A 12,012-nucleotide genomic window follows, 5' to 3' on the forward strand; every position below is an offset into this window, starting at 1 on the left:
AGTCGCATATTGAGCTTCGACTATTTGAGTCAATATCAAGTTTGAATATAATGTAGTACTGGTTCTTTTTTTCCTCTTAATTCACAAAGATGTAACTATGGTTTTTTGTGCTACAGTGGAAACAGATCTTCAAGCTGGGGCTAACCATAGATATGAGGTAGATAAAATAGTTCTAGTAGGTCTACTATACTCCTCAATTTATAATGAAGAATTGATATAAATTGCAAGAGGAGCAGAGGGAGAGAGAATTAAGTCTCGCACTGATCCTTGCGTTTTCTGATTGCAGCTTCTGTGGGTGATACTAATTGGGTTGGTGTTTGCTCTAATCATTCAGTCACTCGCTGCAAATCTGGGTGTGAGCACTGGTAAAAGAGAAAAACACAACACAAGTTTCACATAGATAAAGATGACATAGGTTACATGGCTTTTTTCAGTTTTGTTATTTAAATTGTATCTTTTCAGGGAAACACTTATCAGAACTATGTAAGGCTGAGTATCCGGACGTGGTGAAGTATTGCCTCTGGCTGCTAGCTGAAGTTGCTGTGATTGCTGCAGATATACCTGAAGGCATGCTTTATCAGGACATCAGTTTTTTTAATCATTTATAATCTTGTTTATTTCCTCTAATGATAGAGCAAGTGATATCTTGTGAGTTTCATCAATATGCAGTTATTGGGACAGCCTTTGCATTGAATATTCTGTTCCACATACCTCTGTGGGTCGGGGTTCTTCTCACTGGTAGTAGTACCCTCCTGCTTCTTGGGCTACAAAGATATGGGGTAGGCTTGTAATTTTTTTTGTTTGTGTTCATCTGAATGTTCTTTATTTTATAGATTGCTGTTGCTTGCCTTTTGTTTGCCGAGCCACTTCCTTGCCTGATTCTGTCATTCGTTCTTGTATATTTGGTTCTTCAAATCTGTGTGACTGTTAGTTTGCATGGGCCGTATTCCATGTGTGACGATACCCTCTTGAATTTGAAAAAGTTGATTCTTGATTCTAGGGCTAAACTTTCAAAGGAGACGAGTCATGCATCTAACTAACATTGTCTAAACTAATTCTTACACAAGCTATGTATAAGATGAAATTCCTTGTCTGAAACCAGCACTTGATACGTAATTTTGCTTGATATTGATCTGGTGGGGACTGGGAGTCATAAAACTACATGGCAAAGTCCAGAGAAGTGTCTTTTTTTCTGGTGCAAGCAAAGTAAAGAGTGAGAAACTGATATCCTCGGTTCTTTATGGTATGGTTCTGTACCATAGAAATTTTAGATGATCTAAAGTGAGGCTGTTTTCTCAAAAAAGGACTCATAAGGGATTTTGTCTCAATTAAAGCCCTGAAGTTGCCAACTTAGTCTCAAATAAGGCTCTGAGTTAACTAGTCGGCCAAATCTTTGCCGGCCAGTGAGCCCATGCATCTCAAGTGCATCTTTCGTGTGATGCACTGCCACATCGGTCACGAAGATTTGGTTGACGGTGAGTCGGGGGCCTTATTTAAGATTAAGTTGGCCTTCAACTCTGAAATGCACGACTAGTGTTGCTCAAAATTTTCTGGTTTCTTGTGAAATTGTTGCAGGTAAGGAAGCTGGAAATGCTGATAACAGCGCTGGTGTTCATAATGGCAGCATGTTTTTTGGGGGAAATGAGTTATGTGAAGCCTCCCGCATCTGATGTCCTGATGGGCATGTTTGTCCCTAAGCTTAGTGGTCAAGGAGCCACTGGCGATGCGATCGCTCTGCTGGGTGCCCTCATCATGCCGTGAGCTCTCTTCCTGTTCATAAGAAATATCTACTCTCACCGTTAAGAGACCTTTGACATGCTCTCGTAGTGTCTTTGGATCAGTTCTTCTGACCGGTCCTCTTCTTTGTCCCTGCCAGGCACAACCTATTTCTCCATTCTGCATTGGTGTTGTCCAGGAAAGTACCCAAATCTGTCTGTGGCATCAATGTAAGCATGATATCCACTGGAACAATTTGCATGAATCTGCATATGCTTGTTTATATAAGTACCACAGTGCCAATGTATGTGAGCTCCTTTTTGTCTTTTGTTGTTATTTTCGGGAAATGAAAATCAATGACCGATGCTCTGTTGACTTTGCAGGATGCCTGCAGATATTTCCTTATAGAAAGCGGTTTCGCATTGCTAGTAGCCTTTCTGATAAATGTTGCAGTTGTCTCGGTGTCGGGCGCCGTTTGCTCGGCCAAGAATCTGTCCAATAGCAATAACGACATGTGCAATGATCTCACACTTAACTCTGCATCGTTTCTCTTAAAGGTGCATGATCATTTGGTGATTTATTGTAATACAGGATTCGCTGCTATCGCCAAAACTCTCCCCTTTAAATTCTTTAAGTCATTCTATGCAGAATGTGTTGGGAAGATCAAGCTCGACCATATACGCCATCGCGCTGCTGGCGTCCGGCCAGAGTTCTGCCGTCACAGGCACCTATGCAGGGCAATTCATAATGCAGGTCTCTTCAGGGGAAAAAAATGCTCGATATTGCATTCATCTTTATTTACTTCAAACTAAGCTTGCTAATTCAACGGGGTATGCATCACATTCAGGGATTTCTGGACCTAAAGATGAAGAAGTGGACAAGGAACTTGTTGACAAGGTGCATCGCCATCACGCCTAGTCTTATTGTCTCAATTATAGGCGGATCTTCTGGTGCAGGGCAACTCATTATCATTGCATCGGTTCGTAACTAGTCGACCTTAACCCCTGAAATCTGCCTCTCTCCATGTTTTTCTTCCAATTTTCACTGATCGCAGAAACTTTTTATTTGGAACTGAGCAGATGATTCTTTCTTTTGAACTTCCATTCGCTCTCATCCCTCTCCTCAAGTTTAGTAGCAGTAAGACCAAGATGGGACCACACAAGAACTCCGTCATTGTAAGTTGATATTTTCCAGTTTAATGCGATTGCCACTCGTTTTGCACGTCCAGTAGCATTGTGTGCAAGTGCACCTAGTGAACACATCCTCATGAATAAGAACTGTAAGACCGAAATGCCGACCTTTAAAGCATAAACAACGCTGATACTGATGAGAAATTTTCATGCAGATAATTGTCATCTCGTGGATGCTTGGCTTCGGTATAATTGGCATCAACATATATTACCTGAGCACTGGTTTTGTAAATTGGCTGATTCACAACAGTGTACCAAGAGTGGCGAACATGTTTGTCGGGATCATTGTTTTTCCCTTAATGGCAGTCTATATCTTTGCGGTAATCTATCTGACCTGCCGGAGGGACACTGTCGTAACTTTCATAGAGCCAACCAAGCACGACCCAACAGAATCGAGCCACATAGAGAGCGGGTTGAAGGGTGCCGATGGAGGAGAGGAGGAAGATGAAATCCCATACAGAGAAGATTTGGCCGATATCGCTCTGCCCGAATAGGAAGTTGTGATTGAGGAGCATCAGCATTGACCATGTTGGTTAGTGACTCGTGTCATGACCTATGAGGTCATAAGTTGCTGTAATCTAAGTGGGTCTTTATGCTTTCCCTGTCGCTTGTTAATGGTAGTGAAGTGATTAGGCAATATTGGAATGTAGTAGTTTTTGCTTGATTAAAGTCGTACAAATATTCTATCCACGTTCCTAGGCAGCATCCCTTAAGTGAGCTCGACGAGCCATGTCTTCCATCTCACTACCCCGCTCGGCCCAGCGGCGGAAAGTTTGACCTAGAATCATGCGATTCCCTTGAACCATGTAGTTCCAACACCATCGACTTCTTTCCCCCTATTGCTGTGCACGTCTTATATAGTGTCCTCATCCATCTTTCTACTCGCTCTAGCCATCTCTCCCCATTTCACAGTCTCCCCGAGAAAAATTGGATGGATGTGGACTTATCCACACCACGGGATCGAGATCGTGGTCCAACCCCAGGTTTGACAGTAGAGTCTGGGCCTCTGATTGATGGCCGAGCCCTCTATGGATCGTGACAGAGCCATAAGCCACACAAACAATCAATTCTTCGAAGGATTCGCCAGCAACAAGATCACGGCCAACATATCGTCCCTGTTCCAATATCTTTCCAAATGGCCATAATAAGTGCTCACTGGCACCCATGAAGATGCTATGCGGTGCCAACAAAGCACCGCGGGGCAGGCATTACAGTTTGGCTAAACATGGCAAGAGTTGGTCAAGATCAGGTAACCGGTCAAGTCCAATTAAAGGTTGGCTACAGAAAAACGATTCGGTGCAAAGTTTTTTTCCCATATTTGCAATCTGCCTTTGGGATCAGAGATGGCCAATCTTTTGTGTGCTTAGCCTAACGAGAATTGTAATCTTCAAAGTCCTGCTGCACATAGTCATCTCTCTCTATGTTCAGAAATACACTGAAACTCCTGGCAAGGCCCCTATCAGTAATGTGGCACATGAAATACGAAGCCACACATCTATCTCAACACGTTGGAGGTTCAACTCTCATCTCTTGGGGGTTTGGGGAAAGGGACAAAATTGCCAAGCCAAAAAGGAAAAAAAGAAAAAAAAGTAATACACCAACATACAAAGAAGGATGTGTGAACAATTCTCATTATACCTTAGTGACAACTTCCGTTGGTTCTTGGAAATTCCCAGCATAATAATCACGTCCAATTTGTTAAATTAATGGAACACCTACTCTAAGATACATTCGCTATCCTTTTCAACCTAAACTAGAGTTAGTCCCTGGTACTGACCTCAGCATTTGATGATTGAGACTAGGTTGGGAATTGCCGGGAGCATTAAAAGCTGTGCTTGAAGAAGGTGCTGATGATGAGTTTATTGCTGAAAGTGGAAGCCTTGGCCCAAGTGGGAACACCGCCTGCCGTTGTTGAATGAATGGCATGTGAGAAGGAATCTGTTGATTGGTGGCATATCCCGGTGCACTCAGTTGCGAAGGTGATGCTGAGATGCCTGCTTGTCTAGGGTTGCCAGAGCTGCTGTTAGCCATTGGAGAAGCAACTCCTGTTATGCCTGCATGTGAAGTGACTCCTGTGGCTCCGAAGCGGGTTGATATAATTCGCATTCGGTCAGCAGCCAATCTCTGCCTTGTCTTCTCAACCTGCTCGCATTCTTTCATCAACAAGGTCTCAACTTCTGCAAACTGCTTCAGTTTCAGCTCCAATCTCTTTAACTGCACATGTAGATAGAGCTTATGAGAAACCAAGGTCCAAGATAAACCAAAATTATTTTTATCCTCTTTTAAAAGGTGGATGATTAGCTTATTAAGTTTTATCTAAATGAGATACTCTCGGCAATGCAGACAAAAATATCCATTGTCCAATCATCCAGCCAAAAAGTAATTGATCCTCCTTTACATAACCTACTAGTAAAACTTGCTTGAAATTTGTACTTATCTCAGGCTCTTATGAGCAAAAGTGCCGAGACAGGTCTATTGCGGACATAAACACTGCGTCATGATAACATCGAAACAAACCAATGCTACAGCACTAACAAAAAGGTACCCTTCAACAAATTTGCTAGCTAAAGTTTTGCCATCCAAAAGATTCACAGCACTCAAGGGCAATAACTGTAACCACAATGATGACTGGGCAAGTAAAAATCAAGATACCAAATATTTCAGTTCACCAGAGGCTGAGTTCTCACAAATTAGTTAAACAAGTCTTCACCCAAACAAAGAATAATTGAAGATATCAATGTCACAATTAACAGAAAGCTGTTGCACTTGCAGTCCAATATACATCAGAGTAAACTTAAAAACTTGTTTAATCAAAGCAAATTTTGATAAGAATAATGCTGTGAACACGAAGATTGGTTTACAAAATTAGTATACTGAGTAATGTCATAGATTCTTATCAATTATTAACTTGGTTAAATGATCATTTACAGTCTAACTCCACTAGTATATAAATTTGTAAATCAGTCTTCGTATACCTAGCATCACTCTATTGACAAATCATCTGGTCCAAAATAATTAAGAAAGCTTGTAAGTATCCCAGATAACAAAGCAAATATTGATTAGTCAAACACAGACAAGCATAAAGCTTTATACAGGGTCATAACCTCTAGTTAAACTTCTATGAAGTAGAACAAGTGATGCCAGAGTAAAACACAAAAATTTTGTAGAGTTATCTCAATTGGTGCAAGTTACGGTCGAAGGCATGTGGAAGAATCATCCATAAGCATCACTATGTACAAGTTAAAAACTCCAACAGAAATAATTGTGACCTCTGCCAAACACAGAGGAAACCTTAATTGCATCGTGGGACCTGTCCTTCCAACTTCAAACTTCATAAAGGTTCTGCAGCATTCAACTTTTCCCCTCTCCTTTAAATAAAATCCTTCGAAGGGGTTCTCCTCACATGCCATATAAAACTAAATTGGACTCGCCATGAAAGTAAATTCTTACTGATATGAGAAAAAAAAAAGATATTCATTCCGAAAACTAAATTGTCAAAAACTTGATAAGATTTTAGCAATAAGAAAATTTTGAAAAGATAAATCTCTAACAAAAGATTGTCTATTACTTTTACAGTTAGAAATGGCACAATAGTTTCACTAAAGGAAGTTGAATTTAAGAAATCAAACAATAATACTAATGATAGCCTCACCTGATGATTTATGATATTAGCTGACAACCTTTGAATTTCCCGTTCTTCATGATCTGCAAATAACTTCGCCTTGGTTGCAGCAGCAGCAAGACCAGCTTTTGCAGCAGCTTGGACTTTTTCTGGGGACAGCAAAGAACCATCTGCCTCATCTTGATTACCTATATCAATTTACAGCCAAGCCTCTTATAAAGTGCAAACATTAGAACCATAATGAAATGTTAGAGATCAGCATAGAATAAAAAATGTACAGAATTTGGAAAATTTCCAACCAACCTTCTTGTTGGACTGAATCTCCAGCTCGTGATGTCTCCAAATTCATCCTTCACGTAAGCAAAATATAATTAACTTTACATTCCAGGAAAAACTTGACAAATACTATGGGCTCAAGGTCAACAAGTCAAATTACTGAATAGAAAGCTTTGGAATTCTTCTAATGGAGATCAGTTGATATTGTGTTTTGAAAGTTCTACCAACATAAGCAAGATCTTTCCTGGCCACAACATAACCAAACAACGAGCATCCTACCTACTTAGATCCACAATGAGCAATTCCAATTACTTGGATCCATTTTACAAAAAAAGTGAGAACGTGATGGAGATGTTATCCGAGGGATGCAAGTTGTAGGAATCAATGTAGGATGACCAGGTGAGAAGCTATTCAGGTCTGGGGGTACATTTAGTGGCTGTAACAGTACTGCAAGCGGTAACTTAAAGGCTTAGGCTGAATTTTGACAACAGTTAGGGTAAAAATTGACGAGGATCCGAGGGAAAAGGTCTACTGAAAACATTGGGAATGAATAAATGGATTTCTGAAGAAAATGCTAAATATCTTTAGGCATCAATCCAAAAACTTCTTAAGCATCACACTGATAATTGCATCACACAAATCGGTAGAAATAATTGCCAAGACTGAACTTTCACTAACTCAATCAGTCATAATAAACCAGAAGGAGTGCATGATAAATAAAGACCCTACACCGCATTCAAATAGGAAATACATATGAGAAACATAAATCCTACTAAGAACAGGAAGCAAAACCTGAAAAGGAACTAATTAAAATCATCATAATACTCTGCAACAGCTCAGAAAATCAATTCAATTGAGGAAACAATGACATTGAGGTCACAATGAGAGTCGGAACAAAGAAAGCTGCTCACCTATGTCCCTGCGCCGATCCCTCCACCTGTATGATGTTACCTGATTCTGCCACACCATTTTCAGCAGACAACACTGCCAAGGATGCATGGGCACAAGCTGCGGCAACTCTTGGTGCTACAGCAGATGCCAGAAAGGAGACCTAGAGTTTAATTAGTATTAGATCCATGGAAAACCAAGTAGTGGGGAGTAGGCAGAAAAGGTACCTCTCCACCCAAAAAAAGAAGACACCTAAAGGCCAATACTCATGCAGCACCATGTTTGTGATAGAAAGATAATATACAAATGACTGCACCCCAGTCAAGCAATGAAGATGGATCATATGCCACCTAAGAAAGAAAAATCTAAAACTTTGACTCAACAGCGAGCATTCTTTGTACTAAGACATGGGCAGTGAAGCATCGATAGAAGTGTTAAGATGTATTTTAACCTCACACTAGGAGAAGTTCTATCATAATCACCCTCCAATGGTTTTCCACTGTTTAGCCATATCATCTAATGGGAAACAAATTTGGCACAAAATCAATGCTGAGACTCACCAGAGCCATCACTGGATTACCGGAATTGGCAAAAGGAAGCCTGTCTTCAGAGTTTGTATCTTGATGACAGGAACCTGAAGAAAAAAAGAAGGGTTGCAGCCAAACAATACTGCAAGCGAACAACTAGACGGAACTTCAAATATCAGCCAGTACCTCTTATATCCCCATTGACATTTGAATTTTGACGAGACTGATCATCTCCATTTGATAAACTGGATGACATTGATGCACCTGGAACTTCAATATTCTCCAGTATACCATTTTCCATGGGCAACCGAAGAAAATGAAGGATACATTGCGCTTTAGACTTGGTGCCTACATACTCCGCAATTTCATTCCAGTTCTCATTGTATTGTTCCACCCCCTCTAGCAGCAGCAATGTTTCTTGATTTGTCCAATTTTCTCCATCTAGATCATCATAGATTTTTGTGGAATCTGCCCTTGTAAAATCTATACTTGAATGACCAATAACAAATCTTCCTTCATGGTAGCAATCAGAGCAAAGATATACATCCACCTAATAAAATAGAAGTGTTGGTCAACCAGAACACTGGGATCAGGAGATGTACATCCACAATTCAAAAGATAGAATGAGTCTCTATTTTCCCAATATGTGGACAACAATATAACCATGAATCATAGGGAGAAGAATACATGTTAAGAACCTGATATGACAAAGAAAATCTGAAGTTACCTCCTTATGCGACTGATAATACACAACTAAAAGAGGCCGAGAACAATGACCACAATAATTTCCAGATAGGAGCTCTCGGATTCTATTATCCAAGTCAGAAACCCTGTCGTCCTTATGCGATGAGGATGAATATAGATCAGCTGCTTTTCGCCTACATTTGGGCTTCTCAAACTTGATTAAACTATCAATGGACTTCAATGCAGTTGATGGCACATGAACCTCCCCATTTTGATCCTCCTTTAAATAAGAACCATCATTCCAAGATTCACGAGGAGGTGCTGAAGCAGCACAATAATTAATGATACCCCAGTGATCCAGAAAGCGGACAATCCGGTTTAAATCATCATCTTGGATACTGGCTAACAATCCCTGGCAATCAGAAACTCTGAGTCTCTTGTATGGATTGTCCATATATTTGGCAACTATATAGTTCCTACACTCCATGTACTTCTCCGGTGTATGGTCTGCTGATTTTCCAGAAAAAAAATGCGGCACCACTTGTCTCTCCAATCGATGCACAGTAGAAGGTGAAAACCAGTCTGAACATAGGGAAACCAAAGCCAAACTATTATACTATGTCATGACACATATTCAAGAAAGACGAAAGTGAGGACAGTTACCAGCCCCTTCTCATAACAGGGAATAGACAGGTGCTGGGGGCTCAAGATGACCATAAAAGTTCACTTACATTATTGTCTACCAAAAACCATTAACCAGTCACTAAACTTCCTTATCGATCAAGGGCGAGTATATTGCAAAAAAGGAAAAATTTCCATTAACAGAACATCATAGATACATACATGGTGATTGGTGATGTGGTTATGACTTGTCTACACAATACCAGACTTGTAGCAGAATTGAGTGGAAGTGCCAGTGAATCTAGGACATAACACAAGCGTGCCAATACCAAAAGAACCTTCTAGTGGGAAACATGTCTATGTTCTAGAAGTATAAACAAGACTCTTTTAGCATGTTTACTTTTTAGAACAGTTCCAATAGATTGTAAGATGAGAATGATCATCTAGCACAAAGCATCACAAACTTATTGACAAAGAATCAAGTCAAGCTTCTCAAAAACAGTAAAAAGAAACTGCTTGTATCTGCAGGTTACCACAGTTTCTAGTACGAAATGAGAAGTTATTCAAATGTAAACATGTGACAAATTTATACAGAATCGAGACTTGCGGGAGCCAGAAAGTACTTCAAGTACGAACCGAAGTACATCTTCCACATCTTCATATGATCCTATCCTATAGAGCACGATCTTAAACTGTGAAACTTGAATGAAAGTACATCAACCACATCTTCCTATCCTGTAGAGCTTGGTCTTAAATTGTAAATTATTGATACTGGCATAACTTTCTCCGCCCGACTAAATTAATGAGTATTCTATTGAGCTGAAGTTGTCTCATATTTCTCCAAACTTTGCTCTATGGTTTCCGAAAAATTCACTTCTCAAAAATCAAGCGTGCGTTCTCAAAGCTACGTAGGCTTAGATAAAATGCACCTCTATAATAATCGCAACAGTCATTTTTAATGGCAAAGCTGAAGCATTTCGCATCAACACACAAAACCACTTTAACTAGGGGCAACAATTGGCAAAAGCTTTCTATGCTAGGGATACCTCATCGTCAGTTCTTCGACTTAATGTCCTTAATGGAATATCAGCTATCAATCAAGGCAACACTTTCATATTTAGAGAACGTGTTTCGCTACCACTTCAGCAGCCGGCAAAGCAGGGAAAGCAAAAGAATAAAATCAAACTACACGATACAGGTTGCTATGGATGGCAAACTCATACACACATCGGTAATTAGAGAGAGAGAGAACCTGAATGCATAGGCACCACATGAACCCTACTCCCAAACCGCTTCACCACGCCCATCCCTTCCATAATCGAGGGTGGTGTGGCGACGAAGGACGGAGCATCCCCGTCACCCTTCTCCGAATCCGCCAGACCGGGACTATCCGCCGGCACGGCGGAGAGCGCCTGGAGCTGCCCGTACGAGACATTCTCCAAGCAAACCGCCCCGCCCTGCACCTGATCCCTGCTCTCCCCGGCCGAATTCGCCCTCTCAAGGGCCACGAGGCCGAGCACCGAGGAGTGGGGGCGGTTCACGGCGCGCTTGACCACGGGAGGGAAGTCGCAGATGCGAACCCCGCCGTCCGACAGCACCTCGGTCTCCCTAGGGCTGGGATCGGCCGCCGCCCCCGCCGCCTGGGCGTGTCCGTGGTTGCTCGCGCTAGGGTTGGCGTCGTCGGCGTCGGCGTCGTCGGGGCGGTCGAGGTCGTCGTCGAGGTCGTTGGGGTCCTCGTCGTCGTCGTCGTCCTCGGCGGCGTCCTTGTGCCGGCGGGAGAGCTGCGTCGCCTCCCGCTTCCGCCGCTTCCACCGGTTGCCGCGCGTTCCTGCGGAGATGGGAGGGGAGAGGGCTTTTCGTGAGAGCGGCCGCGGAAATCGGGCGAAAGGAGAACCGGAAGTCGATGAATCCAGGGCAGTTCGAATGGGGAGAGAGAGTTTCGCACCTGAAGGTAAAGAGGGAGAAGCAGGCATTGCTGGATAGAGATTTTTGGGGGATCTCTGCTTCTCGGCAGGATTCGAGCTTCCTCCTCCTTCTTCTTCTTCTTCCTCTTCTTCTTCTTCTGCTGCTGCTGCTGCTGCTTCTTCCGGACAAATTGGGCTCCGACGAGCTGGTGAGGGAAGTGCAGTGCGCGCACGGCTTGCCGTGTGGGGGGGAATTTTCGTCGCTCTCGGGAGCACGATAGTTATTGGGAAAAATTCCAATTAAGTACCTTAACTAAGATCTTTTTCTTAAAAAAAAGGATCTTAAAGGGACGTAGTATCGAATAAGAGCTTGAAGTGTTCAAATAATGCTCCGTTCGTTTGGAGAAAAATATTCTCTCGGAAAATATTTTCCGGGTTTTCCGGTGTTCAGGGGGCGGAAAACGTTTTCCGTGGAAAAATATTTTCCTTCCCCCCTCACAAAATAGCCTTTCCGGAGCCTTCTTCTTCTTCTTCTTCTTCTTCACTAAGGTCGCCGCCCGCCCGCCGCCCGCCCGCCGCTGCCG

The 12,012-nt window shown here is 42.1% G+C and overlaps 2 protein-coding genes across 2 annotated transcripts; one reads left to right on the top strand and one right to left on the bottom strand.

Annotated features, from left to right (window-relative positions):
* Positions 1-780: 780 nt before the first annotated feature.
* LOC115667564 (metal transporter Nramp6.1-like) lies at positions 781-3,700 on the top strand. Its single transcript, XM_030589131.2, has 7 exons — positions 781-1,757; positions 1,877-1,946; positions 2,100-2,273; positions 2,365-2,469; positions 2,564-2,695; positions 2,796-2,891; positions 3,062-3,700. The coding sequence occupies exons 1-7, from the start codon at positions 1,591-1,593 to the stop codon at positions 3,398-3,400; spliced, it is 1,083 nt and encodes a 360-aa protein (XP_030444991.2). The 5' UTR covers positions 781-1,590; the 3' UTR covers positions 3,401-3,700.
* An 809-nt stretch (positions 3,701-4,509) lies between these two features.
* On the bottom strand, positions 4,510-11,721 carry LOC115668144 (SWI/SNF complex subunit SWI3C). Its single transcript, XM_030589646.2, has 9 exons — positions 11,470-11,721; positions 10,777-11,352; positions 8,947-9,485; positions 8,406-8,769; positions 8,253-8,326; positions 7,716-7,855; positions 6,832-6,878; positions 6,559-6,716; positions 4,510-5,120 (listed from the first exon to the last, which is right to left on the bottom strand). Exons 1-9 carry the CDS (start codon positions 11,495-11,497, stop codon positions 4,650-4,652), a joined length of 2,397 nt encoding a protein of 798 aa, XP_030445506.1. The 5' UTR covers positions 11,498-11,721; the 3' UTR covers positions 4,510-4,649.
* Between the last annotated feature and the right edge of the window lie 291 nt (positions 11,722-12,012).

This window comes from Syzygium oleosum, unplaced genomic scaffold, assembly GCF_021117445.2.
Source record: "Syzygium oleosum isolate NSW1041296 unplaced genomic scaffold, Sole_v2.1 Sole_v2.02, whole genome shotgun sequence".
Classification (NCBI taxonomy): domain Eukaryota; kingdom Viridiplantae; phylum Streptophyta; class Magnoliopsida; order Myrtales; family Myrtaceae; genus Syzygium; species Syzygium oleosum.